The 27691-nt window shown below is 41.2% G+C and overlaps 4 protein-coding genes across 7 annotated transcripts; 3 read left to right on the forward strand and 1 right to left on the reverse strand.

Annotated features, from left to right (window-relative positions):
* Positions 1-1470: 1470 nt before the first annotated feature.
* Positions 1471-6362, forward strand: LOC146612789 (uncharacterized). Of its 2 annotated transcripts, XM_085377446.1 has the most exons (3): positions 1471-1692; positions 3698-4805; positions 5506-6362. In XM_085377446.1, exons 1-2 carry the CDS (start codon positions 1539-1541, stop codon positions 4771-4773), a joined length of 1230 nt encoding a protein of 409 aa, XP_085233572.1. In that variant the 5' UTR covers positions 1471-1538; the 3' UTR covers positions 4774-4805; positions 5506-6362. The 2 variants fall into 2 exon arrangements, with proteins under 2 accessions (XP_085233572.1, XP_085233571.1); XM_085377445.1 differs by lacking the exon at positions 5506-6362 and having other exon boundaries at positions 3698-4844.
* Positions 6363-9165: 2803 nt separating this feature from the next.
* LOC146612790 (uncharacterized) lies at positions 9166-14708 on the forward strand. The gene is made up of 2 exons (XM_085377470.1): positions 9166-9359; positions 12415-14708. The coding sequence occupies exons 1-2, from the start codon at positions 9230-9232 to the stop codon at positions 13431-13433; spliced, it is 1149 nt and encodes a 382-aa protein (XP_085233596.1). The 5' UTR covers positions 9166-9229; the 3' UTR covers positions 13434-14708.
* Positions 14709-14795: 87 nt separating this feature from the next.
* Positions 14796-27336, forward strand: dusp28 (dual specificity phosphatase 28). 3 transcript variants are annotated; one of them, XM_085377532.1, is made up of 3 exons: positions 14796-14856; positions 23150-23569; positions 25260-27336. In XM_085377532.1, the coding sequence occupies exons 2-3, from the start codon at positions 23225-23227 to the stop codon at positions 25359-25361; spliced, it is 447 nt and encodes a 148-aa protein (XP_085233658.1). In that variant the 5' UTR covers positions 14796-14856; positions 23150-23224; the 3' UTR covers positions 25362-27336. The 3 variants fall into 3 exon arrangements, with proteins under 3 accessions (XP_085233658.1, XP_085233657.1, XP_085233659.1); XM_085377531.1 differs by lacking the exon at positions 14796-14856 and adding an exon at positions 22002-22178; XM_085377533.1 differs by lacking the exon at positions 14796-14856 and adding an exon at positions 22002-22178 and having other exon boundaries at positions 25264-25343.
* On the reverse strand, positions 17695-19405 carry LOC146612792 (uncharacterized). Its single transcript, XM_085377522.1, has 2 exons — positions 19204-19405; positions 17695-18143 (listed from the first exon to the last, which is right to left on the reverse strand). The coding sequence occupies exons 1-2, from the start codon at positions 19373-19375 to the stop codon at positions 17695-17697; spliced, it is 621 nt and encodes a 206-aa protein (XP_085233648.1). The 5' UTR covers positions 19376-19405.
* Positions 27337-27691: the final 355 nt, after the last annotated feature.

Consider the following 27691-nt stretch of genomic DNA (forward strand, 5'->3'; position numbering starts at 1 on the left):
ATGCAACTGTACATGGTGGAAATGAAAGAGGGATAAGGAAGGCGCCCTCCTCAGTGCATCAGTGTACATGCAGTGAAAGCTGTTGATTTAATTATAGAGGGGAAAATACATTTTTAGTTCAGAAACATAAACTCCCGTCATGTAGTTCTCAGTGGTTTGGTCCACAGGACAAACACAACTTCACAAACGTCTTGATGGATGATCAATCATCCAGGTAAGTAAATCTCCAAAAGCTGATTCTGCTCATCTGGACGTAGCGTTTGCAGCGGGAGAAAAGGAGGCCGTTTATGTGAAAAGGAAAGACCATCTCTGAATCGAGGAGGGGGCCTAAGGGAACATCTTTCACCATCATACAATCCTGTGATTGCAGCCATTCCCCAGCTCTCTGTGAATGGTACTCATGACCATTGATCAACAACCACTGATCAATGGTCATGAGAATTTGCATAATCATGATGAACTGACCTCCCAGCCCATTGTTCCCTCAGTGGACTGATTTCAGTCATTGTGCAAATGTCTGTTTATAAGATTGGGGAAACCTGCAGTCAGAGACTGAAGACGGCACTTGGATGAGCGACGAAACGTTTCTCCCACTGAAAACGTCCAGATGAACAGAATCAACTTTTGGAGACTTCACAAACCATCCACAGGATGCGTGACTGCTGCTTTCTTCTACTTTTAAGCGTCAGTGCCTCCACCACATACTGTAGGCCTGTGCTTATTAAAGTCACTATAGAGGAAACATTTTCAAGCACTTTTTTTGTTGTTTTATTTTATTTTTTAGAAAGTTTCCTGATTTCACAAGACAGAAGTGATCCGTTCGCTTGATTTAAAAAAGAATCGTGTCCCTTTTTTCCAAATTAATAACATATCTTAAAATCCCAAAGAGCATCTGGGGATTTTAGTAAGCAATAATGAGCCCTCACTAAGGTGAATACCACTTTATTTTGATTTAGGACTGAAATATTGGCAGATGTTGGTGTCCTTGTCTCTTGAGTGATTGGTTCATATCCTGATCCTTGAGAAACCTTGTGTTATTTTAAAGATCCGAGGAGCAGAGGCATTGAAGGTGGATGGGTTTAAATACCTGTGGTCAGAAATGAGTATATGAGAGGGGGAGCTCAGGTGGAGCAGTTTGAAGATGAAGTTAGAGGCAAGGCTGAGCTGGTTTGGAAGGACCAAAGGATCCCGGAGATGGAGCTGACAGGCAGGAGGAAAGGAGGAGCTCAGAGGAGGATGCCAAGGATAGGGCGAGAAAGAGCGAGGATTTACTGCTGTGTAATCCCGATGAGGAAGCAGCCAGAAGAAGACAAAAGCTCTTTCATAAAAACTCTGTTATAAATGTTTATAAATTTAATTTGTATTTCTTGGCCAGTGGATGCATTAAGCTTCCGTAGAGCGCGTTTTATTTTTAGAGGAAAAGCAGCTTCCGGCGGAAGTGGACTGAAACTTCACGGCTGTGTGGACGTCGGAAGCTGGCAGCTGGAGGTTGACGGTGTTTTGTATCGCTGAGGCTCGGTGGAGCTGCTGGAGGAACCATGTCCGCTCTTCAGCATCTGAGGCTGTTCGTGAAGGAGCGTCTGAGCGCCGCAGCGGAGGAAATCTTCAAGGAGTTTGAGAAAACCGTCCTGCAGTACGAGGAGCAGCTGCACCAGCAGCACGGGGCCCTGAGCTGGACTGCAGACTCTGCAGGTACGTGGGGCAGCAGGCCCGGGAGGAGAAGGACCAGCGCTGCGCTCTCAGGCCGGGCGGACGCTGTTAGCTTAGCCGTCACAGGGTGAGTCCAGCCGGGGCGGAGAGCGCGGAGGAGCCGCTGACAAAGGAGCCGCTGAAGCGGGGATGTGGTGACTTTGACTAGTTTCTCCAATTTAAAATGAAAATATATTTTAAATCTGACATTTGTGGTTCGGTGCACACGTAAAAGCCAGCCAGCAGCCGCAGGAAAATGCCAGAGACCGTGCTGTATCATTCCAGTATAAATTCACTCTGGTTTTATTGGAAAACACCAGAAACCAGTGACAGTTACTGCTCATGTGTAACTTTTTTTCTTTCAAACACATGAAACAGAAATATTGCCCTAACATTTTTTTATGTGCAGTTATTGATGATTCCTTCATTACAAATAACACAACTTTCATTTTATTATTTTAGACGAAGTTAAGTACCAAAACAATAAAGCACTGCTGAGTAACAGTATCTGTTCTAATAGAAAGGCACCGAGCCCTTAATGGCAGAGAGGCAAGCGGCTGATGCTGTCACTGCGCTCGGGTAATCCTGGGTAACACTGGACATGTCGTGACCCTGCGCGCTCTGTCTCAGTGCACTGAGAGAGAAATGCAGCCAGAAACGGCACAAGTGCAAAAGGTTTCTTCCCCTGGATGGTGGACAGAGCCAGAGACGCTTACACTGAGACTGTAAGCGTCTCATCTCTGCTCGTTTCCTTTTGTTCGGGCTTTAAAGACATTTACAGATGAATGAGGTTTAGCTTGATCTTACTCTGACAATGATGTTTAACTCTGTCATTACCAAACACTATCACTTCAGTTTACTTCTAGTTGTAGAAGTATTTCAGTAGAATATGCAGTAGTAGTAATATGTAGTAGAATTCAGCAGAGGGGGCACAGAGACCTTTCTGGATGCTCTGAACTGCCCATAGAAGATCTGCCCATGACCTTGATGCTGTGGATACAACTGGACTAGGAACCAACGCTGATGATTTTCAGGCTCACAGCCCTGTACACTCTTGGGTTGCATGATCAGTGGCTGCACACAAGTTTAAGAGTTTAGTGTTTCAAACAAATGACTTAACTGAAAGTATGAAAGCACTGCTTGGAGCAGAGGACCTGAAAGTGCTGATGTGTGAGTACCAGTTTAAGGAGCCAGCAATCGTTGATGGTCACACTCTGTGAGGATGCTCATTTATGTCGGTAACTCTTTAACCTTCACTGAGGTGGCAACATCTGGGATAAAATAAATGAAGGAAACACTCGGTTGGTTTTATATGCCTGTTTTTCATCACTGTGCAAACTCATCTGTGGAGAATTAACCTTACGGTGCATCAGCTGCACATGTGCTGCAGGCAGGGACATCCAGAGGAAGTTCTTCTTCAAAGACGTGTAACAGGAATGAGCACTCGGCCGTTGACTCTGCAGATGCCTCTCTCTGTTTCTGCAACTTTAGAACTCAGTGGGATCAAAGACAAGTGCCCCGATGTGAGCGGTCACAATCAGACAGGTAGATTTTCAGATTTTAGGTTTTTCAGAGTTAAAGAGTAAATGTGGTCACAAGATTCTTGGGGAAAACAACAATAAAAAAAAAGGTCCAGCTGTCAAAAATATCTTCCTGTCATCTCTCAGTTGATGATGATGGATCGTCACCTGCCACGCCACACACGACTTAACTTGAGCAGAGGTCTGGGCGTGAACTTGTGCCCAAACATGCTCAGAAACATTTGTGTTGCAGGTGTTTGTTACATGTGGAGGAGCGACATGAAGCCAAGATTTCATTTATTATGAATATCAGAATAAACATGATATTTTCATAATGAGCAATCGGAGAAATTGCATAAAAATCGTGCTAATTGTTGAGGTATCATCAGTCACTTTGACCCTCATCAGTCCGAGACGTCATCGTCCATCAGAACAAACCTTGTCGTATCACAGTATGAACTAATTCTTTCTCCCTTTTATCTCTGCAGACCTTCCACAGGAAGATGACTGCAAAGAGGAGGAGAAGGTTTCCATCGAGCTCTGTAAGCAGAAAGAGGCCTCTGCTGTGGACCAGGAGAAACCAGAACCAGTACAGATTAAAGAGGAACAGGAGGAGCTCTACACCGGTCAGGAGGGAGAGCAGCTTATCCTGAAGGAGGAGAGCGAGACAATTATGGTGACTCTTACTTATGATGAAAGTGACCTCAGTGAACCTCAGCACAAGTATGTGGACTCTGGATCTACGACAAATGCAGAGCCACAGCCAGCGGAGCTACATCAGCGTACCAGAAGCACCGCGAAAGCTGTCACATCACACAGTCAGCGTAAACCTGACGTGGGGAAAAAGTCTGTAAAATGTGACGTTTGTGGAAAAACCTTCAAGTATAATTTCCAGATGAAGAAACATTACAGAATCCACACAGGCGAGAAGCCGTACGCCTGCAGCACTTGTGGAAAAAGATTCTATCAGATTTATTTCATGAAATATCACGAAAGAAATCATACAGGTGAGAAGTCACACCTGTGCATCACCTGTGGGAAAAGATTCACTGACCTATCGGCACTTAAAAGGCATACATCGATCCACACAGGCGAGAAGCCGTATTCCTGCGAAACGTGCGGGAAATGTTTCAGGCACAGTGCGACTCTGTTGGTTCACATGAGAACCCACACAGGTGAGAAGCCGTACGCTTGCAACACCTGTGGGAAAAGATTCACCAACTTATCTGCGTTTAAAAAACACGCTGCAATCCACACAGGTGAGAAACCGTATTCCTGTAAAATCTGTGGGAAAAGTTTCACTCAGAGCGGGAATCTGACAGTTCACATGAGAACGCACACGGGTGAAAAGTGGTACTCCTGCGAAACGTGTGGCAAAAGTTTCAGTCGAAGTAGCAATTTAACTGTTCACATGAGAACGCACACAGGTGAGAAGCCTTACCACTGCAACACCTGTGGGGAACGATTTAAATACGCCGCAACGCTAAAGAACCACATGGGAACGCACGCAGCAGAGACGTCGCACGCTTGCAAAAAATGTGGGAAAGGCACCAAGGGGGAGTGATAACAATCTGGTCGCTACGGGAACCCATACAGGTGAGATGTCAGGGCCCTGAAACACCTGTCGGGAAAAATATTATGAATATGCTTGTGGTAATTTAAAGTCACAAAAACTGCTGTGACTTTATGTTCACAACATCTGTGTGTTGTGCTGAAGAGATATCAACTAGAGTGCAATAAGGCTGGGCTGTGCTTTCATGCAATACCACTTTGTACCACAAGATGGTGAAACAAGTCAGCGTAACCTTTATTTAAGGAGGTAGTAGTGACTCCTTATAAATACTTTATTTAAGTCATGGCATCAGTTCCATCTATTTTACTGCAGGATGTCAAAGACTAGCTCAGTTTCTATATTTTTGACTTTCAGGAAGTTGAATTAACAACTTTAAAATGCCGGAGCATGTTTTTAACATTTTAACACCAGATAATTAATCTGATTAAGCCAGAAAGATGTAAAATATAAAGTATTTCAATATCCTCATAGAAGTGAAAACACAAAGACAAAACAGTTGGAATAAGTTGTTCTTATGCTCTGCTATCATGTGTTCGGCACAGGGATGCAGAATCAGTCCTAAACATGCTTGTTATGTTGTGGTTAGCTGTGATGTCATGTTTTCATGCTGCTGTTCTGAATCAGTCAACATCTGGCTCATTTGTGTTAATGAAGTGCAGCTGTGAGATAAACTCCTCTCAGACTTCTACTTTCAAACTCTGGTACAATGTTTTGTGTCTCCAGGTAAAAACACCTGTTAGCCTTAAATAATGAATGCCATCGTGTGTGGGCGGAGCTTCAGATGAGATGGCCCTCAGTGAAGGTCCAACAGCTGCTCTCTAGGTGCACATCTGCACTTTCTTCAGTATCCTCCTTCTTCTGCGTTTGCTGCTCCTGAAGGCGGCACGTTATGCCGCATGTGATGTGACTTTATGTCATATTTGCGGTGTTGAAGTCAGTCCGTTGTGGCTTATTGATTGTATCCTGTCGGCATCATGCCGACTGAATGGTTAATATCAGCCCCTCCTCAGCACACTGTTCAGTGTTTTATAGTGGACAGTAGGGCTGCCACGATTAGTCGACTAGTCACGATTACGTTGACTATCAAAATCGTCGACGACTGATTTAATAGTCGACGCGTCGTTTGAAGCTTTGTAAGATCACAAAAGACGCAGGAATAATAGCAGGATTTAAGAGTGTAATAACGGACTGAAACAGAAGATGGCAGCACTGCATGTACAAGGATGCCAGCTGCCGTTAAACCCGGAAGAAGAAGAAGCTGTGTCCCAGAATTCATAGTGCAGCCCAGCGCAGTTTCCAACAATGGCGGCAGCTACTTAGTTTTAATATTACTCTTATTATTCTTTCTGGGTCACAAAATAAACGTTTAACATATTTTCAGGCGAGAATGTAGCTGTGTAAACCTCAAATATCGGCTCAGTTTATCAAGACACCGCATATTTTCAAAAGCGCTCCGACGTTTTCGGAGACGTCTGTTACCCACTAGCTCGATAGCGAGCCGGGGTTCAAGGCTCACTAGAGCCGTGAGAACACCGGACTCCCGGCAAATCGTTTTCAAACCCACCGCCGTCTTTCGCTGCTCAGGTTAAACATGATATATGAGTCACTTAGATAATTTAAAAATATTATTGTTTGGCTTTTTTCAGTGTTTTATTTGTTCCTGAGTAAATCGGTTTGTCTGAGATTAAAGTTATAGTTTTTACACAGCTGAATAAACCTCAAGCAGACAGCTGATTATCAGAAGTGTGAGATGCTCGAGAATTTACTCCGGTGTCCTGTTATATTTTAGATAGCAAGGAGTTTATTAAACTTCACTGAAACAATCTGCAAATTTCATTAAAATTTAATAAACTATCATCTTGTCTTTAGTTAGCACAGACCTTAAACACTTAAAGCTGTAAGCTAATGAAAGTTATATAAGAGCAAATGCTGCTGGTGCGATAAGCTGTACGTCCAATGGATGATGATCTGATTAGTCGACTAATCGCAAAAAATAATCGGCGACTAATCGACTGTCAAAATAATCGTTTGTGGCAGCCCTAGTAGACAGTATATCAGAGATTAAAGCTGCTCGGCAGTATTTGAAACATTCACATCCAGTTATGAAATTAGACCTTGTGTATGTCCCAGTACCAATATAAACAGTTAATAACATTTATAATTTTGCTGTTTTTACCCCCATTAAGGCCTTTTGTTACACTCAGCTCTTCTTTGCTGTGCCATCCAATTTAGAGGAGCCAGCCTTTGACACAAGGAGAGATGAGACTGTTTATGATGGTTTGAACCCAAAACCTTCTCTCTGTGAGGTGACCAGGCTAATAATCTGTTTATCTGACTAATGCAGCTACACTTTGTACTCAGTCGGTCAGTATTTGTTTTTCAAGCAGAAGCCGTTCCACACAGACTTTAACAGTTAATGACAGACCTGTGATGTTCTGGCTGTTCCCCAGCGGTTTGCACTGCACCTCATTTTTATTTGTTTTAATTAACTTCACACAGAGGTGTCTGAGTTAGTCGTCTGTGGCTCTCCTGGTTTTACAGCAGCGTCTCATCTCACAGCTCCACACACATTTACCGGTCTGACACCTGGGACTTAGAAACACGTCTGCTGTTGATCAGCAAGCAGCAGTCTGCTTGTAACAGTACATCCTATCAGGTGCGTAGTTTAAGACCAAAAATAACCACATAAACACTTCAGTTCTTTAAAATTTAATGACTTTGGGATCTTAAAAGATCACGACCATCCTGTTAGTACGGTGGGTTAGCCAACACTAAACCCCGGGCCGAGTTCAGCAGGGTCGGATAATCTTCTGGAATAACTTGTGAGTAATTGTGTCGGGTCAGAGGAGCGTCTCTTTAGTTACATTTTCAAAAAAAATCCCTTTCATCAAATATTTCTGAGTGAGCACGATTCACAGCAGAGCTTTCAGACTCCAAGTGCCTTCTGACTTTAACAGTGATGATGTTTAAGAGCTTGTTGTGTCACACTGTGTGAGACGGGTTGAATGAAGTGTAACTCTGTGTCAGGCAGAACAAAGTGCGAATTTTAAGGTGTCAAATAATTTATCCTTAACGACTGTTACAGAATCACAAACGAATGAAGACGTCTGATAATTATGAGGTTTAACTTCTGTGCTTGAGTTTTGCTGACAAATAACCTTTAATATCAATGTAATCCTTTTTTTTTTTCTCAGAAGTATTTTGAAAAATGTCATTCATTTGAAGTTCTGTATAATCCTGTCCATCTTGTAAAAATCCGTTATGCATTGTGGTGATTTATTTAATCTAAGTTTAAAACAAAGGTTTATTGTACAGTAACATCATATCTGAGCCGACTAACGAGCTGTGTTTCAGGTGTTTCTTTGTTTTTCCAAACCATCATAAACAACTAAATTCATATATTGTATCATATTTGATATAACAGCAATCTTTTATATTTAAAAAATAAACATGTCGAAACTTTGACTTGGCTGCTGGTGGACTGTTTCTTGCTAGGTGGGAAAGTCTACCCAGGTGATTAATCTGGGTGTTCCAGGAGGCGACTCACCATCATTAGTGCTGACATGAGGCTGAAATCATTACAACAGAATAGCATTGTTGTCGTTCTATTACTGTTATCATTTATCTTTTTCAGGGTTGTGGGGAGACAGATAACCATTAGCACTCACATTCACACCTATGGGTAATTTAAAATCACCAATGAACCTAAATTAACCTAACCCCATGTCTTTGGAGTGTGGGAGGAAGCCGGAGACAATCCACACAAACAGGAAGAACCTGGCCAGGTGCAGGAGTGTGGTGGTTAGTTTGTGAGCCACCAGAGCTAACCACCACACCAATGTGCTCGCCTATTATGTTATTCTATACAACAAAATATAGTGCAACTCTGTCACTGACACAAAAGGTAATACTGTAAGTTTAAAAAGAAGATTAAAGATGAGATAAAGTAACACATTTAGGTTTTCTAGGAACGTAGAAATAATACTGCACAGTCAGTGCATCAATACTGACACAAACTTTGTATAATATCACACGGGAGTCTTTTTAGACCTGCAGGCTCTTAAATATAGTTTTCTATAAAAGAGGAACATCACACACTAATGTGCAGTGCATTATAGGATGAGTAGCTCACTGTTAAACGATCGCAGATGTTTCTCCTTTATTTTTGTTTATTTATTTAGTTACTTATTTATTATTTTTAATTAAATGTTTTCTTATGGGCGCAGCTGGCTCTTTCTAAACCTTAAACTTCTTGATTTTCTGAAATATAAAATGTACTTTCACGGCCGAATCCCTTTAAAAAGTGGGAGCTCAGCGTGGAGCTCCAATAAAACACGGGCGGAACTACAGTTCACTCCCTTCTCTTCTGCCGGAACTCGACAGTGTGACACTCGGGTCGTAAACAGCAGCGGCGCAGGCGCTAGCAGCGTTAGCTGCTGGAGGTAGGATGTCTTCAGCTCAGTGTTTTCCTCCGGCTCATGAACTCTGTCAGACGGATGTGGAGCGAACCTTCGTCCGCTGTCAGGAGGAGCTGCTGGACATCAGCTGGAAGCCTGAGATAAAGTTACACAGAATCGGTAAGAAACGATGACATGTTGCAGGGTTTTAGGGGTAGCAGGGAGCTGCAGGTTTTTCCCAAAGAGAAAAAAAGAGAGAGAAACGCCAAATTACATACAACACAAATCCCAAATAGCTGGCTGCTGTGAAAAATGTAAATAAAACCAGAATGCAATAGTCTGCACATCCCATAAACCCATATTTTATTCATAAAGAACACATCAAGTCTTTAAACTGAGAAATGGACAATTTTAAGACAAAATCATTTTTGACAGCTCAAAGAAAAGTTGGGAAGGGAGAAAGAAAAGGCTGGAAAATGGAGGTGGTACTAAGAAGAAACAGATGGAGGAACATTTTGTATCTAATTAGCTTAATTGGCAGCAGGTCAGAAATGATGCTGTCATGGAAATCACAGCATGGTCTCAGGAAAGCGTCCAGAAATCATGTCTGTGAGCAGTTTGCTGTAGCGTGATCCAGAAATGCTGCCAAAGCTCATTTAAAATGGACCGAGGGAGAATGAAAACCATTTTGGTCGAATGGTAATTTAATTTGAACACAAGACTAAAGATGAGAATGGCCATCAGTGTTCAGTTCAAAAGCTTGCCTCTCTGATGTATGGAGGGAGATGAATCAGTGCTTGTGAAACTGGCAGCATCCACATCTGGAAAGAATCCATCACTGCTGAAAGGTATATACAGACGAGCAGCAGAGAATGGATGAGGGAATTTGCTCTCATCCAGATGGCGTCTGTTTTTGGGGAAGGTCTTGTGAATTTAGCAAGCTGATTCTAAACCATGCAAAAGGATGGAGCAGGACAACTCATGAAACATCTGCTTGTTAAATTCAGTTGTGTAAATCCACAAAAAGCAGTAAACCTTAGATCAGCTGATCACAGCCTGTTCACAAAGAAATTCTACTGCAGCTCTCAACAGCAGTGGTGAGTCTTTCCCTGAGCTGAGCCACTACAACCAATTTTAGGCTTTCACAGCCTGCTTAAATCCACTTTAACCTCCGACTGTACTCATTTTCCTGACACCCCTTACTATGTAGGCAAAGGAAATGTTCCTTCTTTTTCTCTGCTCGTTTTCTACTTGAGTGATTTAAGCAGAGCACATTTATTAAGTTAACTTTAGTTTAAATTTTAAGTTTATATTCTCATTGATATTATTTTATTATTACATTAATATAGCACAAGATTTAGGTAGCGTTGCAAAAAAGGAGCCCCTCCAAAGAGCTGCTTTATACTTACGTACTTTACTATTATCATTAGATGCTGCATTCATTTAGTTTTTATTACACTCTGATTTAATACAGTGCAGAATCTTTGCTTTAGTCGTGTGTTGTGCAAACTCTGTTTCTGCCTTATTTACTTTAATTCCACATATGTTTGCACATGTTTCTACTGATCACAGTACCCACCTTCTATTTCCTATCTAAATATAAAGAAATTGGTTTGGAGCTCTGCATTTACTGAGGCAATAGTATCGGTGACTTATGTGTTATATAATCTGATCAACAGTTGGTTGTTGAATAACCAGGAAGGAAGAAACTTCACAAACTGACATGTTGCAATGATGGCATCTTCTTACAACACCACGCTCAAATTCAGTGAGCTCTTTCAAACCAAACATTCTGTTGTTTGGTTTGAGGGCTGCTTGGCAGGAAGCTTGATATTTCTACAGCTGTGGCAGCGGGACTGTAAACACCTGGGTTTAAAGATTAGCAGGTGTGGTCCTGTAGTATTGCCCATTTGGTGCATGTTTGGCCTGAAGTCTGTCGACACAAATCATTTGTTTAAACTAAAAGCACGTCGTGATTTTTTTTTTCCTTGTGAATTTCTGTGTTTAAAAGTTGTTAAAAAACAAAATGTTAAATGTATGTTAAACCAGTCATCACTAATCTGGGAGTTAAAATAGAGGCAAATCTTAAACTTGAAAGCCAGGTCAGAGCTGTTGTAAGATCTAGCTTTTTTCATTTGAGGGAATTAGCCAAAATAAAGCCTATCTTATCGAAACAGCATTTTGAGACAGTAATCCACGCCTTTGTTACTTCTAGGCTGGATTATTGTAACGCACTTTATTTTGGGGTTAGTGATGCGTCCATTAGGCGCCTGCAGGTTGTGCAAAATGCTGCAGCACGTCTTTTAACTGGAACAAAAAAGTTTGAGCACATTACCCCAATTTTAATTTCACTCCATTGGCTACCTGTACATTTTAGGATTGTTTTTAAAATTCTCTTATTTGCTTTTAAATCTCTTAATGGCCTGGCCCCCCCCTACCTCTCGGAGCTACTACAACCATATACACCTGCCCGTTCCCTTAGGTCCGCCAATCAGCAGCTCCTTAAGGTACCAAAAACTAAGTATAAATCTAAAGGTGATCGTGCTTTTGCTGTAGCTGCTCCAAAGTTGTGGAATGATCTACCCTTGCATGTTAGGCAGGCCTCTTCTCTCTCTGAATTTAAAAGTCTTCTTAAAACATATTTATTCGCTGAAGCCTTTGGCATTGATTAGAGGGGTTGACTCAATTTGTTTTGACATGTTTCAATTTATTTTAGTTTTTTAGTTATTTATTTTATCTTATCTCATTTTAATTTTCTTTACTTATGCTTTTAGCATGTACAGCATTTTGTGAACTCTGGTTTTATGTTAAAGTGCTTTATAAATAAAGGTGGTATGGTGGTAAAATGAGGCAGGATGTGAATTTAAAAAAAAAAAAACACTATGACTTCACATCCTAAACATCTGTGTTTTGTATGGAAGAGAGACCAACTGAACTTAAAATGGGGACATGCAGTACTTTCATGTAATGCCAATTTATACTAAGGGTAACCCTTATTTAACCAGGTAAGTTATTAACAACAATCTTGCTCACACTGCGGGCTGAGCAAAGGGCAAATCCTTGTGAGGAAGTGAGTAGAACTAAAAAGAAATATTCAAATTAAGAGCAGCAGAACACATTTCAAAACTCTCTAAGATAAAAACACTGTCCCTGCTGGTTTAAAAACATGTGGTTACATTCCCCAGAACGTAATCGTCACACTAGGAACTTTTCATGTGTCCGTTTGTCCCCTCAGATCTTCTGTGTGTCAGTCAGAATGAGGAAGAGGAGCTCTGTAACCAGGAGAGAAACTCCAGTCTGGACCAGGAGGATCCAGAACCTCCACAAATCAAAGAGGAAGAGGAAGAACTCTTCATCAGTCAGGAGGGAAAGCAGCTCCTACTAAAGGAGGAGATCGATACTTTTATGGTGACTCCTGCTTATGAGGACAGTGACCTCAGCGAGTCAGAATCAAACTGTGATCAGCTCCTCTCTCCCAGCTCTCCTGAAACTGAGAGCTTGAACGAAGGAAGCTTTGATGTAGCCTCAGGATCAACTAGAAATGCAGAGCTGAAACCAAAGCAGAGCCGTCACAGAAACAGTGACAGCAGTTTAGACTCTGTCAGTAAATGTGACGTTTGTGGGAAGGACTTTCAGGATGACGGGAACCAACACAGAACCTCAGAGAAGCCGTACGCTTGCAGCACCTGCGAGAAAGAGTTCTATCAGCTTTATATAATGAAGTATCACCAAAGTGGCATCGCAGAGGAGAAGCCGTTTTCTTGTGAAACATGCGGGAGAGGTTTCCGAGCTCGAGATAAAATGTTGATTCACATGAGAATCCACACAGGCGAGAAGCCCTACCTTTGTAATGCCTGTGGGAAAAGCTTTTCTCAGTCATCGGCGTTGAAACGGCATGCGTTAATTCACTCGGGAGAGAAGCCGTATTCCTGCAAAATATGTGGGAAAACCTTCTGTCAGAGTAGTGATTTGACCGTCCACAGCAGAATCCACACGGGTGACAAACCGCACATCTGTAAGAGCTGTGGGAGAAAGTTCTCTGACGCTTCAGCGTTCAAACGGCACACGGCGATCCACACGGGCGAGAAACCGTATTCCTGTAAACTGTGTGGAAACAGCTTCAGGCAGAGTGGCCATTTGCTGCGACACATGAAGATCCACACAGGCCAGAAGGACTACTCTTGTACAATATGTGGCAAAAGTTTCACTCAAAGCGGCGGTTTGAACGTCCACATGAGGATTCACAATAGATAGAGACCGTACTCTTGCAAAGTGTGGGAAAAGCTTCATCAATCGTCGTAACGTGTCTGCACACATGAAAATATAAATTTGCAGGAGAAGGAGTCCTGCCAGACATGTGGGAAGAGTTTCACTCAGTGTTAGTTTAACAGCCCACAGACTCTCAGGAGGAAAGTCAGGCCTGTAATGTCTGAGTGGAAAATACGTCTGGGAACAGAAGTCGTTAAGTAGAGCTTTCAGTTTTTAAGCGATGTATAGCAGGCTGTGTTCGATGAAGCTGCCTGGGCCTGGATCAGTGTGTCAGACTGCACAATCAATCTTCGTCAAATTGTCCAGTAGATGTGGTGAATCTGTAATAAGTGCATTTCAGTTTTTATTGAATGGGTCTTATTGAAACATGTGGATGTTTGTAAGGGCGTATGATGATGTCATGGATTCAGTGGGTTGTACTCTGAGGCCTGTACAACATTTGAAATGTTGTCAGTGTGCTTTCTGCAGGCAGATATAACGTTCAAACGATTTTCAGATGACTGCATTCTGTGTTACATCGCTCCTGTTTCAAATAGTTTTATGTCAGAGCACGTTGTCTCAGCTTGTTCCTGTGTGCAGTGTTTGTGATTGGGACACGCAGCTGAGGCAATATTAGATGTAGATGTTGGATAACAATCATTCTTTTAGCACCAGTTACTCAGGTTCATTCACCTAACAGTAATTTATACTCCAAGTATCACCTGGTGTCATAATAGCAGTAATTGTATAACTTTGTTGTATTGCAAGGGTAACTGAAGCTACACAGCAGGAGTGAAGGAGGTCAAAATGAAGAAGATCTTGTTAAATGTGTGAGGTGTTAATGTTTCATCTGAAATTAAGGACTTTAAAACCTCTGTTAATGTTTCTCTCTCCTGAACCTGCTGGAAGAACATGGTGAACTGATAAGGACCACGGTTTACCCCACCTCTGTGTACTTAGAGGGCCTGTAACTCTGAAAATACTTAAAGTACGAGTGTTGCATGGTTTATTTAAACGTACTGAACTATTGTACAGAAAAACTGATTATGAGTCAAGTGTGAAATTTTCCAGATTTTATATGAAATATAAATGATGTTGTTTGGTTTTACGTTATGTTTCCATCTGAGGCACCTGATTAAAATTTGCACATTGTAGTCAGCCTGTCTGTTTCTGTTTTATCAGGGTTTAGTTCCTCCTGCTGGTCAAAGCCCAAAATTACATTTAAAAGTAATAAAAAGAATGAAAGATGCTGTGCATTATTAGCATCAGCCTGCATTTTAAACCAGCATTAAACAAATATGAAAACACCTTTAGAGCTGTCTTTTTATTACCCTGACATGACTGTAAATGTTTTTAATGACAGAAACATGAAGTCTGACTGCTGCGAAGGTTTTCTGCTGCCAGAAGAATCGGATCAAAAAGATTAAATGTAAGTGAAAATCACGTGAGTCATAAACTAAAACAAATTCCTAAAAGTCTGGATGGGCTGTAAAATGTAAAAACAGGTCACATTACAATAGAACATAGAAAACATGTCAAATGTCCATCCATCCATTCGCTTCTGCTTATCCGGGGCTGGCTCAGCCTCAGCAGAGAAGCCCAGACCACGCTCTCCACCACCACCTCCTCCGGCTCGTCTCGGGGAACACCAAGGCGCCCTCAGGCCGGCCGTGAAAGTTCAAGTTCAGCTTGGTCTCTGTGCATGAGACCGTTCTGAAATACGAAAGGTCTCTGTGACGAAAAAGACATTTTTATAATGAGCATGTAATGAAAACAGTGGGTTGTGGGTTGAATCACACACAAACCTTGTTTCATGAATCTGACACATTGTAAGGCAGGAAGAATATCACCAGTTCTTCACATGTGTCAAACAGGGTGCGTGAATCTAACAAAAGGCGCTGATTTCTTTTTCAATAAGCGACGGTCTCAGTTCCTCGTTCATTTTCTTGTCACGTCTCATTTTTATACCAAGAATTTGAGCTGCTGACATTTTAAATATTAGAAAAGTTAACAGCATGATGTTTAAATGTATTTTAGATATTTTCTAAAAACTGAAGACAGTATTTTCACAGAGATACACTGACTGAACTTTTCCAGTATTGACATCAACACCTATGAAATGATTTATTCATCACGATGAGGAAGAAACTGAATCGTTCTTTTATGTTCAAAGTAAGTAAAACAATAAATAAAAACAGGACTTTATTTCTTTGCAGTCGTCTTGTGAAACACAGAACAGCTCAGAGCTGAAAAAACTAGATCAGCCCACAGACTGAGCTGTTGTCAGGACACTTGACCCGGTTTCTGTCATCAGACTAATATCCAGTCCAAACACGGGGTTGGTGCATTCATAACTCCTCTAACAGCGCTCTGACTCTGGGTGATGGACATTTCAGTCACAGATGATTTCTCCATCATCTGTGATTTGATGTTTCAGCTCTGTGGCGTCCCGCCTGGAAGCTTCCCCGTTCTCCACTCTGTGGTTCTTGTGTCGACCGGCAGGTTGCTGCTGCTTCTGAAACTTTTCCCACACATCCCGCAGGAAACGGCTTCCTGCCCATGCGAGTCCTCATGTGGACCTTCAAGCTGCCGCTCTGAGTGAACCGTTTCCCGCGCAGTTAACAAGAATACAGCTTCTCGTCTGCGTGGACTCTCATGATCCTCTCGAAGGGCGTCATGAAGCTGAACCTCTTCAGATTTTTTTTCCAGATGTAGTTTCTCCCACATGTAGATTCTCACGTGGCTCGCTACGCTCGAGTGATTTTGGAGACACTTCCTGCATGTTTTGCAAGTATGCAGCTTCACACCGGTGTGGATCCTCAGGCGAGCCGTTAAATCGCTGTTCTGACTGAAACCCTTCCCACAGAATTCACAGGAGCACAGTTTCTGTGACAAACTCATCAGGAAATGATTTACTGAGGTCAGAGGTCAAGAGAAGAGCAGGTTCATTTTCTTGCTTCCTTTTGCATGTGAGGAGGCGCCCCCTGCTGTCTATTAGTCAAAACAACATTTCAATCTGAGCTTCAGAAGAATGAAGCTGCTGAGTGCCCAACGAACGATGAGCTGTTTCTCACATGGAGGCCACAGCAAAACATCTGTAAACGTGTGGGCTTAGTGATGAAACAGCAGGAGACGCCATGTCTGACTTAAGCGCTCGCGAGTGCGATGAAGGATCCCAGAGAGCCGACTGTTGGTTTGTGAATCATTTATTAAAGAAAACGTCCAGAACTCGAGTGTCACTTTAAAAAACCTGAACAAGGAAAAGATGATAAAACATCTTCAAAACATCAGACGTATCAATCTATGTACAACTAGTGCATTTATACATGATTAATAAAATAAAGCTGAAAGGACATGCACAGTTACTCAGTAACAAACTCATTTAGAATTTAGAGCTTCGGTCTTTAATTCACCTCATTTATTAAAACAAAAGAAAAAAGAACGGAATATTTACAATTTGTTTCTAATACTGACATCAGGAACTACACACGTGGTGCAAACGTGTAAGCTTTTCCTCCAGGACCTCAGAGAAACTCAAAGATGGCCTCACAGCTCGCTCTGTTAGTCTGCATTTATAGACTTGGTTTTTTTTACTGGCACAAATTTGCTGTTTTACATGATTTTATGATGTAATCGAGAACCATCGGGAACATTTCACACTTTTAAAAGAATTTTATTGCCAAATAAATCAAATGTATGTAAATCCCAGGAGTTTCCTGGTCACAGATCCAAAATGTTCATTTGATTCTCCTCCGAGCGACTTGGTATCACTTTCTTGTGATATGCTGGAAAACGTTCAGCTGGTCATCGACTGACAGTTAGTTTGGTCAAACCTTAAAAAGCAGGTGGAAGAGCAGAAGCTCACAAACTGATCCTGGAGCTGTGATAAAGCAGGAACAATCAGGATTTGACCCAGAAGCTGAGCTGCAGCACACGTTGTCTCTGCAAACACAGACTCGTTCAGCAGTTTATTTGCAAATAAAAATCTTTGAAACGTATGAAATGCTTGTGACTGACTTCGAAACATATTTTTCCCCAAAGATATTCGTGCAGCTTTCTTGCAGCCTGAAACACACGTTTGCTGTATTTCTGTGACATTTAGTGCAAATCTTGCTTGAACACAACTTCTTGTGTGGAGTGACAGTTTACAACCTACAACTATGTGTCACACGTGTGCAGCTTCACGTGTGCGGATCCTGGGAAGCTTCAGCATTTGGGACTTTTTCATACAAGTTTTTTTTACCCACTTCACATTTTGCAGACTTTTTTATGCCGACTCTTGGACGTGGGAGAGTTTTCTACAGTTTCTTTCATTGGCCTTTCTTCTGCGCTTCCTTCTTTGTTTCTCGTCCACGTTTGCGGCTGATCCTGACCTCACGTGCTTGCTTCCTATCAGACTCCAGTTTGGGGAGCTGTGAAAGAGAATCTGGCCATCGTTTGGTTCCTGTTCTCTATGTTCCTCATAAACAGGAGTCGCCACAAAGCTCTCGGTGTGACGCTTCAGTGCCGACTGCACTCCCTCCCTCCTGAGTTTGTGCTGTTCTTTGATCTGTGGACGCTTTGGTTCTTGCTGATTGGACAACAGTTTCTTGTGTTTTTGTTTAACATGAGGAGGCCCTGGTTCCTCCTGGTTCAGGCTGCAGTTCCTCTCCTGGTTACAGAGACGCTTTTTAGGAAGAACCTTCTCTGCTGCAGTGACGTGGAGCTGTGGGTGGTCTGCAGGGACAAGATAAATGTTAGTAACAGTCCATAAATAAGCACAGAGTACAATCCTGACCTAGCAGGTGATTTAAACTTCTGTGTTGGTGTTTGAGACCTTGTGGTCGCGTCTCATGTGTCATATAAGCTGTGCCAGCCGTCAGAAGCAAATAAAATGCCAGGGCATTATTCTGCCTCCCTACCTACTCTGCTGGGGAATTTTTAAGAGGTAAACGTATTTGACATATTCTTCCACATCTTTGTAAATGCTCTTGCGTCCATTCCAACAGACAAGCTCCCTCCAGGAGCTTCAGGGAGTCTTTATTTTGAGATGATAGTGATTATTTTCTGATTAATTCAAAACCTTTGTTGAAAAAGTAGCTGGAAGTTCACAGGAGGAACTGATGTGACTTGGGTTTCAGAGAGATCTGGTTATAACGTATCTGCAGAGTAGATTTAATACAGTACACAGAGTACAAGTACAGATCAGCTAAGTGCAGGTACTAGTTTCCTTCTAATCCAATTTCACAAACCAAACACACAAAAAAATACAAAAGTCCTAATGGCACTTTTCTACTCTACAACATGTCTCCTTCACCCATTCTGTCACACACACTTTTCTGCACCTATCCAACAGTCAGCAGCTCAGGTTCAGCATCCTGCCCACAGACACTCTGGAGCAGAGGGAACCCCCACCCTTCTGATTAGCAGGTGAGCTGCTGAGCTACACCACCCAGCTGTGCTGTATCATCACTACAAGTCTGGCGTTAGAAGCTGTGACAGACTCGGTGAGTTACGGTGATTTCTACAAGTGTACAGACCTGAGGAGCCCGCTACCGCTAACCAGCCGGAGCCACGTTACCTGCCTGTGGGCATGCTGAGCCGTCAGCGTCTCTGCTGCTCTGACCTCAGTCTGATCTTTCTAAAAGCTGAAGGTGTCTGCTTTTAACTCCGCATTTCTCATATTATTATTATTATTATCATTATTAATATTACTATTGTTACTTTGGTCTGCGAGGATGACATAAAGAGCTCGGAGCTCCCGCAGGCTCACACTCATTCATCCCGGTTAGCCTACCGATCCTCTGAAGCTTGATCTCCGGCTTCCAGAAGCTCTCCAGCAGCCTGCGCTGCCGCTCGATGTCCTGCTCGTATTTGACGATCGTGTTTTCAAACACCGTGAAAATTTCATCCACGGCGGCAGACAGCCGCTCGTTGACAAAGTTTATCAGAAACTCCACTGTGGACATTTTTACTTTCGATTAAACGATCAGCACAAGTCCTTCTACAGTTCCGGATTCTGCTGAATCTGCTTCCGCTGTGTGCTGCACCATTAAAGGTTCTGAATGAAGCTGAGACGTTTTTTAAAGTTCCGCTCTCGGTAAATTACTGCCAAACGTTATTTCTTACATAATAATAATAATAATAATAATAATAATAATAATAATAATAATAATAGTTATTATTGTTGTTTTTTATTATTTTATTATTGTTTTTTATTTTTTATTTTTTGTACTGGCACAGTTATTGAAAGTAAGTAATCGCAGGCCGCCATCATTTCCATTTTTTTTTTTGCCTGTCCCGTTTGGCTCTTTTGCATCAGAATTGTTGTCTAAAGGCAAAGAAAGATGCCCAACGGATTTACTTTACCAAATTGACCATCCCAGCCTTGCCGTAATGGTCCATTTGATTCACCTTTTATTGTTTATTTTATTTTCACTTACTGAATACGGGACAGACTTGACTGGGAGAAAGAAAGAGGGAAAGAGAAACAGCTGAGAAGAGGGACGGGGGAGAAGGGCAAAAGGCAAAAACCAACAGAATGAGCAGAAAAAAAAAAAAGAAAAAAATGCATATATCAATCACCTGGATCACCTGCTGAGAAAGAAAAAAGAAAACAAGCAGAAGAGAACAAGAGTAATAGAATAAACAACATCACAATGATATATGGGAATATGACAGTAAATACTAAATGTTAAACATTATTGTGCAGCACATAAGATCAACAGAACACAGTGTGCTTTGAGGTAGGAGCCAAAAAGGGTGTAGTTTGTGGGTGTGATCACCCGTGTGTACACCTGTGAGCATGGACGCGCTTGTTTTTTGTTTTTTTAAAAGGTTCCTTCATGTAATGATCTGCTAGAGGGTGTGGGGGGGGGCCACAGCCCCGTCCTCCAGGGCGTGAAGCAGGTATGGAGGAGATCAAAACTCCAGACATCCAGAGGCCCCCAGAACACAAGAGACCAAGGAAGACCAACAGAGGGGCAGCCGCGCCACTGTCCCAGAAAGAGCTGAGGAGAGTCCCAGATGAGGGCTCACTCAGCAGCCGCGGAGCAGAAGCCAGGGGGAGTTGCAGTGACGCGCCCGTGAGCTCCGCCGGCAGCCAGCCGTGCCTGAGTGACCGAGCCCCAGGCCGAGAGGCCGGGGGCACCCCACCTCCGAAGTGGCCCGAGCGAGCCCCAGGCTCCAGGCCCCGATAAGCGGCCGCCAAGGAGTGAGCCGGTGTGTACCTGGACGCCCATCCCCGGACACAAAGAACCACCAACGCACCGACACCTGAGGGAGTCCGCCACTGGCAGGGAAGTGGTGGTAGGGGGAGATAGACCTCCAAACCTTGGAGGGCCTGAGATGTCCCCAGAGAGGTGGCGCCTGACACCCAACCTGACATATAGACACAGACATACAGGCACACACAGATACAAACATCCATTCCCACCCTCATGCTCTCATATGCACTCACTCCACACTCAACCAACGTGGAGACAGACATAAATAGACGCTGTACACACGATCACACTCCCCAAGCGTACTCTACAAACCGGGTCTAGGTACCCTTGCCCCTGGAGGGGGGAACTGCACCCAGACCCAGGTGGTGTTACCCTCCGCCATCATTTCCATTTTCACTGTATAATATGGTCTTATACCATAATCTGACAGCGTGTTTATTTGTTTGATGTCGCTGTCACGGTGTCATGTCACTTGTCTTTTAAAGACTTACTAAAAATCATCACTGCGACATTTATAAGATTTACAGCTTATCATGTATGTGTCACGTGTCATGTCACCCGAGCAGCCATCACAGCAGCTCTTACTACCATCGTGTAAACCTTCTCCTTCAGTCACAAATCATCCACCCACTCCACTCGGCCTGCTTCTTCTTAAAGTGTCAGTAATACATATACAACAATAACAGTTTAATCATTAATTTCTTTAATAAATAAATAAATCCCCCCCCCCCCCCAAAAAAAAAAAAATAAATAAAAAATAAAAATAAAAAAAATAATAAAAAATTAAGAACAATGAAACAATGACTTTACCTGCTCGCATCGACTCTTTTCATGCACATAATTTGTTTTTGGGATCATTTTCTGAAAAGAGGATCAAAAACAAACAACAAGGAGAAAATAAAGCAAAGTAAGCAGATGAAATTGACTGAATATTACTTATTTTATTTTATTTTGTTGGCATTGTAGTATATTAAGATGATAAATAAATAAAAATATGATGAGGTGAAGTCATTGTTTCATTCATTTTAAGTTTTTTTTTTTAAGTAAAGTAAGTACTGGTGCATGAAGCCTGATAGAAGTTAATATAAATTTAAAAGTACAAATCCAAACAAAAAAAATTACAGAATTATTTATGGCATTAACAGGTGCAATATTTATACAATACAGATGCTTATTTTTTATATGTAATTTATCTGTAATTAAAATTATCATTTCAATCTTTATGCAAACAAACCCAGTTCCAAAAACATATAAAAACAATAATAATAAAATCAAATGAAAATCAAATATTCATCTATTTTAGTCATGGATCTGAGCAGCTTTAAGACCCAGAGCAGAGCGGCTGTCAGCAGCGGTAAATATAGCAGCATTGTGGTGTGTGCGCTGTTCTGTGTGCGGTGTCGGTTGCGGGTCAGAACAGCTCCGGGTCATCATGAGGAGGCCTGAACAGACCGGAGCAGTCTGAGCTCTCCTGTCAGCACGAAGCGAACATGGCGCGTCTTTAAAGCACAAACTGAGCGTGAAGGAGCCTGAAGATCAGCCGCACGTGAGTCACGGCGTCCTTGTGTTCAGCGAGTGTGAGGCGTTCACTGCCTGCTGTTTCTGTAGGTTAACTGAACATCTTAAATCTCTGTCACTGGGGCCACAGAGAATATTTAATGTCTGTACCTTTATTATATTATTGAGATGACATATGCCAAGTAAAATGCTTCAACTAAGATTTATTTTCTTTGTGAATCATCAATAGGTTAAATGATTACATTTATTTTAAGTGATTAAAAATCCTGTAGTGTGAGCTGATATCCTGACGTGTACTTTATCCAGCTTTTATTTACAGAAATGTGAAACAAGGAAAAGCAAAAGAATCTCATATGTGATCCAGTGAATAAGGTCCTGATTAATCTTGCAAATATATTTTTCATCAATACATTAAACGTGTTATTATTTATACCACTACCACTACAAAGCGCTTTATATGGTAACAGCAGAAGCTGTACAATACAATATTAGAGGTAATCAAACAATCCTCTGTGAGAAACACATGAAGAACAATGAGAAAAAAGAAACTGTAGGAGAGAGAAGACAAAAGTTAACGACTGATGGAGTAACATGATAGAGTTTTACGATATGAGACGACCAGATTATTCAAGACCTGGTATGTAAAGAGAAGGTTATTTTTTTCTTTAACAAAAAACAAATCTGTAATATCTGTAAAAGATTCAGCTCAGTATGCAGCAAGTGAAACACTGTACAGTTAAAAAAAGAAGCTGACAAACGCACATCAGAAGTTACGCGAGGCTCTACCTTCACACTTCTACTTCAGCAAGCAGAAAAGATATTCATTTAAATAATAACTAAAAGTAAAGAATGAATGTCGTTCCTTTTAGTTTTACTTTTAGGAGGAAGTCAGAGTGGATGGACGGGTGTAGCCTTGAACTCTGCGACAGAGTCAGAGACTAACTAATCATTTTCTCAGTGTTAAATAGACTGCTGAACCCGACACCGCTCTCTCTCCAGGCACTAGTTACCTGTGAGCCTCACTGACAGTGTAAGGAAGCCCACGAGGGTCAGTTCTTCCACAGCCTGGCCAGGATGTTGCAGCTGTGTAAAGTCACCAACGCTCTGTTCATCAGTAACGCCCGCTCAGCCTGCAGCGACGAGCTCATCCAGCAGGAGGCGGTGACGCTCTGCATCAACGTGTCCAAGCAGCAGCCGTTTCCCTCCAGCAGCATCACCAAGCTGCAGATACCCGTCTACGACGACCCCAACGAGGACCTGTACAGCCACTTTGACCGCTGTGCCGACGCCATCCAGAAGGAGGCGAACCGCGGCGGACGCAGCGTCGTCTACTGTAAGAACGGACGCAGCCGCTCGGCCACGATCTGCATCGCCTACCTGATGAAGCACCGCAAACTGTCCCTGACAGACGCCTTACAGGTGAGGATCTATCCCACCCTGCTCTACTTTACTTTTTGTACAGGTTACAACTTTGGCATCTGGTGTTAGTGATGAACTTTGTCCACCCTCCACAGACCCCGAGCTCCTCCTGCTGACTGTGAGGCAGATTATAAATGTGACACTTTGTTTATTGGAAAATAAACTGCACATTGATTAAACAAACTGCTGAGTTTGTTCACTCTTAGAGGAGCTGTTAGGTTCCATAAATACTGTTCTCTCTCCCGAGACGTAACATCTCGACGTTTTGTCACGTCCCGCAGCGGACCGTGAGAACGCGAAAAGTGACCTTCCGCGTTCTTATGGTCCGCACCAGGTTATGGATGAAATCCAGTGGAATGACGCTCCCGCGGTAATAGACCTTCCAGCCATGTATTCCAGCCCTATACCTAACCTTCTCCCTAAGTCTAACCATAACTTTATTCCTAACTTTAACCAGCACTTTAATGACGTTAAATAGTGTTTTCCCAAGAGGTTTGAAGAAAATGAACAAAGATGTGTAGATTGAGTCCAAACGGTTGTCATATTTCCTCATTTTTCCAATCTCGTCATTTAGGAATGTGTTGGGTGCCTTGAAAACGTAATATGTTGACGATTTGTCACCTAGCATTACGCTTTGGGAGAACGTGCTGATAAATAATGATCAAGTCTTCAAATGAAGGTCTGAGGACTGAAAGAGTAATAGAGTGAACACAAGTCACAGAAAAAGTGCTGAACTTTTGGTTGCTTCAGAGTTTTTCACACATACAGTTTTTGTTTATCATTTAATAAGTATTATTTTGCAGATTTTAAAATGCCAATCATCCTATTTATAAGTCTCACTGTGCTTTGAGCCGTCTAAATCAGCCCAATCCTGCTGCATGAAGGTCAAAAATGTGGAGGACTGAGCTCAACCTGCAGCTGAGAGGTTTGTTTTCTGACGCTGAAGCTTTTATTATCCAAAGTGCCCTTGAACACAACACTGAAAGATGAGCTGCACACTGAGCGTTGCTATATTCATGCTCAGAAGGGACAAATACAACAATTCAGCCCTTCTCTGAAGGCTGACACCCCTGATCCTGTTTTGTGCTGCAGATTTGGCTCAAATGAAAAAGAAAAAATGTTATTTAATTAAATTTTATTTACTGACCTATATTCATAACATTAACTATCTGTTTAACCCCAACAACAGAAACACATCTTTGTTTAATGTCTTTTTTGCTTTTTGTACCGTAAAATTAAAATTTTTTGGAAAAAATTGTTGAAAAACAGCATAAATACTTTAAAAAATCTTCCACATCTTGTTGTGTTGAGAAGAAGCTGAATTTATGCATTATCTATTTATTAATCATCATTTCTTTTTATTATTAATTTATATTTAGAGTTTAAATCAGATGTTATACTGTTCACTAAAATATTTTCCCACAGTTTCTCCGATAACTTCAAACATTAAATGAGTTTTATGATTTGACAGAAATGAAGGACTGAAGTTTTGCAAACGTCATGACAGGTAATCAAAAAAAAAATATGTCCATAAAACAAATAAGAGAAAACAGGAAAAATTTTATGAAATACAAAAATATTTAGAAAATATTAAAATAAATTGTAAAGTACAGAAATACAAATCATGCAGAGCAACCACAGATCCTTAGAAGCAACCAGAGCTCGTCACTGTTCATTTCCCTTTTCCCAGAAAGTCAAGACGGCTCGTCACGTGATCGACCCGAACCCCGGCTTCATGTCTCAGCTGCAGAGATACGAAGAGGAGCTGAAGCGGAGACGAGGAAAGTCCTGATCCTTCTTACAAAACTCAGAGTCCGCAGCTGAAAACAGAAGCAGTGCTGAAGCTTCTTCACCTCCGTCCTCCTCTTCTGCAGGATTTTACACGCCGTCACTTTAATTAAGGCTTAGATGAATGAATTAACCTCTAGATTACGGCCTGTTTTTAAAAAGAAGTCCCAACAAATATGTATTGAACTTATTTTAATGTTAGGATACTGAAGATATCCAAGTATCTAAAATGTGACCTGATAAAAACAATATTTAAGGAAAGTTTTTATTACAAAAACTGAACAAGTGGAGATGATGAGAAAAAGTATAGAAAGTTTTAAAATCAAGTCAAATAACATAAGAAGACAAATTAACTATAAAATTTGAACTAAGCTGAAGTGAAGGTGGAACTGTTACCTCCTAAATGTACTGAATATACACGCTACATGATGTTCATCTACAGAAAACGAGGCTCATTTACTGTACGTAATCACAATAACATTATTTCTTTTATAAACCTTTACTTTGTTACAAAGCACTTAAAGAAAAAACAGACAGGACAACATTTGTACCAAGTTTGTGGAAAATAAAAGGTGAAGACATCAAAAAGAGCGAAAATGTGGTTTATATCTAAAAGTTCAAAATATGAACTAAGAAGTATATTTATTATCCAATTATCAGTTATGATCTATCAGGTTGCTGCTCACCGTTGGTTTCACTATTGATTACTTTGCAGCCAATACTTCTATTTAAATTAAAATAAAATACTTTAAACCATAATTGGCAACAAAATAGTATAAAAACTGATTATTTTTATGCTTGTCCTCTCAGTGGTTCACTAATCATAAGAAAATCAAAAAGAATGATTATTTTCTGTCTAAACACTCAGTTTTCTTTTCTTGTCCAAGTCTGAGCACACGTGGCTGCAGTCCCACCTTTTACCTCTAGGTGGAATCACTTACACAGAAAATAATGCAGCCCCGTGAACACGTGACGAGTCAGGCTCCTCTTTAATTTGATCTGAAACATTTAAAAAATCCACAAAGAAGCTCAGGGATGATAATAAACCGTGACGTGAGATTTCGATCTTCATCAGCGTCTCTCTTGTGAACCTGATTAAATGAGAACTCACCTGGATTTTATTCTGACAGGATGTAACCTTAGGAGGCTATCTCACTGATCCTAGGTCAGTTTCACTGTAGAGCACGGATGATGTTACACTGAGAGTTTCAGTTAAGATGTGATAATATGGAGCTTTCCAGGTACTTAAGCCTCTCCTGTTAAAACTTGTTAAATTCACACAAAACCTTTACATTTATTATTTGTAAAAGAATTATTTCCCAGGAGGCTCCAATTTAACTTCACCTGAGATTTAATTTGAACTTAGGTTAACATATGCCAACGTGGAATTGTTCATTTAAATAAGTGAAAAGCTGAAATTTTCCAGAACAGAAATCTTTAAACTTTTTATGTTGTCATAGTAAAGTCAAAGGTTGTTACAAGTTAGAGATTTGAAAGCTTTTTAGTTTAAATCACCTTATAAAACTGATAATAATGTCGAGATCAAGTAACAGTTTATATTAATATTCTATGAATCAGCCTCTGAATGATACACGGGAAAAACATTTTCCTGGACATGAACAGGAAAGCAACATGTTCCTGGTCTTTTATATTTAATTAAACAAAAAAACAAAAAGAAAGAAAGAAGATTAATTATTAATCTCTAAAAGCACAAAATCTTGAAACTGGGCATAAAAACAAAAGAACACAAACAAAAATGTCTTGCCTTAAAGAGCCACTGAATTATTAATTGTCAGTTTTTTTAATGCTCCATCAGATGTCTTAAAGCTCTGTAAATATACAACATATTAAATACTCAGGTTAAAATAGTAGAAAAGAAACAAACATATTCAAGTACATATGTGGGAAACGGTCTGAATTTTTAACATTTTGGCAGCTTATTAAGTCTGAACGTAAAACATGTAAGTCTGTGAAATTCAGCAGTTTTATATGTTAAATGTGTTCTGTGAGTTTTAATGCTGCTTCTGGTTAATAATTATCTTTTAATAAACAAAACAAAAAACCTTGTGAAAATCTTTGGTGTCTGCAGAGTCTTACTGTTGATCTCAGGTGTGTCCTCCTTTTGATGCTGCCATTTGAATCTAAAAGCAATGATTTTATTTGCACAGATATTATTTAAACCACCTGTGACCTCAGTTTTTATTGTAATGAGTCTATAATTACAAAAGCAAACAGATGTCTGTGTTAGCTAAAGGGTGTTACCATAACAGGCGCTTAAAGAAATAATCCTGCCCTGCCTCTTTAAGACCAGGCTGCTGTAAACAATCGTTTGTG

This window comes from Diplotaxodon limnothrissa, linkage group LG18 (genome assembly GCF_057381915.1).
Source record: "Diplotaxodon limnothrissa isolate DT_005_m linkage group LG18, D_limnothrissa_male_GT1.1, whole genome shotgun sequence".
Lineage (NCBI taxonomy): Eukaryota > Metazoa > Chordata > Actinopteri > Cichliformes > Cichlidae > Diplotaxodon > Diplotaxodon limnothrissa.

Coding starts and splice junctions, on each gene's coding strand:
- LOC146612789 (XM_085377446.1), top strand. CDS start 1,539: ATGTCCGCTCTTCAGCATCTGAGGCTGTTCGTGAAGGAGCGTCTGAGC. Junction 1,693..3,697: donor CTGGACTGCAGACTCTGCAG/GTACGTGGGGCA, acceptor TTATCTCTGCAG/ACCTTCCACAGGAAGATGAC.
- dusp28 (XM_085377532.1), top strand. CDS start 23,225: ATGTTGCAGCTGTGTAAAGTCACCAACGCTCTGTTCATCAGTAACGCC. Junction 23,570..25,259: donor CCCTGACAGACGCCTTACAG/GTGAGGATCTAT, acceptor CCCTTTTCCCAG/AAAGTCAAGACGGCTCGTCA.
- LOC146612792 (XM_085377522.1), bottom strand. CDS start 19,375: ATGTCCACAGTGGAGTTTCTGATAAACTTTGTCAACGAGCGGCTGTCT. Junction 18,144..19,203: donor GATCAAGCTTCAGAGGATCG/GTAGGCTAACCG, acceptor TTGTCCCTGCAG/ACCACCCACAGCTCCACGTC.
- LOC146612790 (XM_085377470.1), top strand. CDS start 9,230: ATGTCTTCAGCTCAGTGTTTTCCTCCGGCTCATGAACTCTGTCAGACG. Junction 9,360..12,414: donor GATAAAGTTACACAGAATCG/GTAAGAAACGAT, acceptor TTGTCCCCTCAG/ATCTTCTGTGTGTCAGTCAG.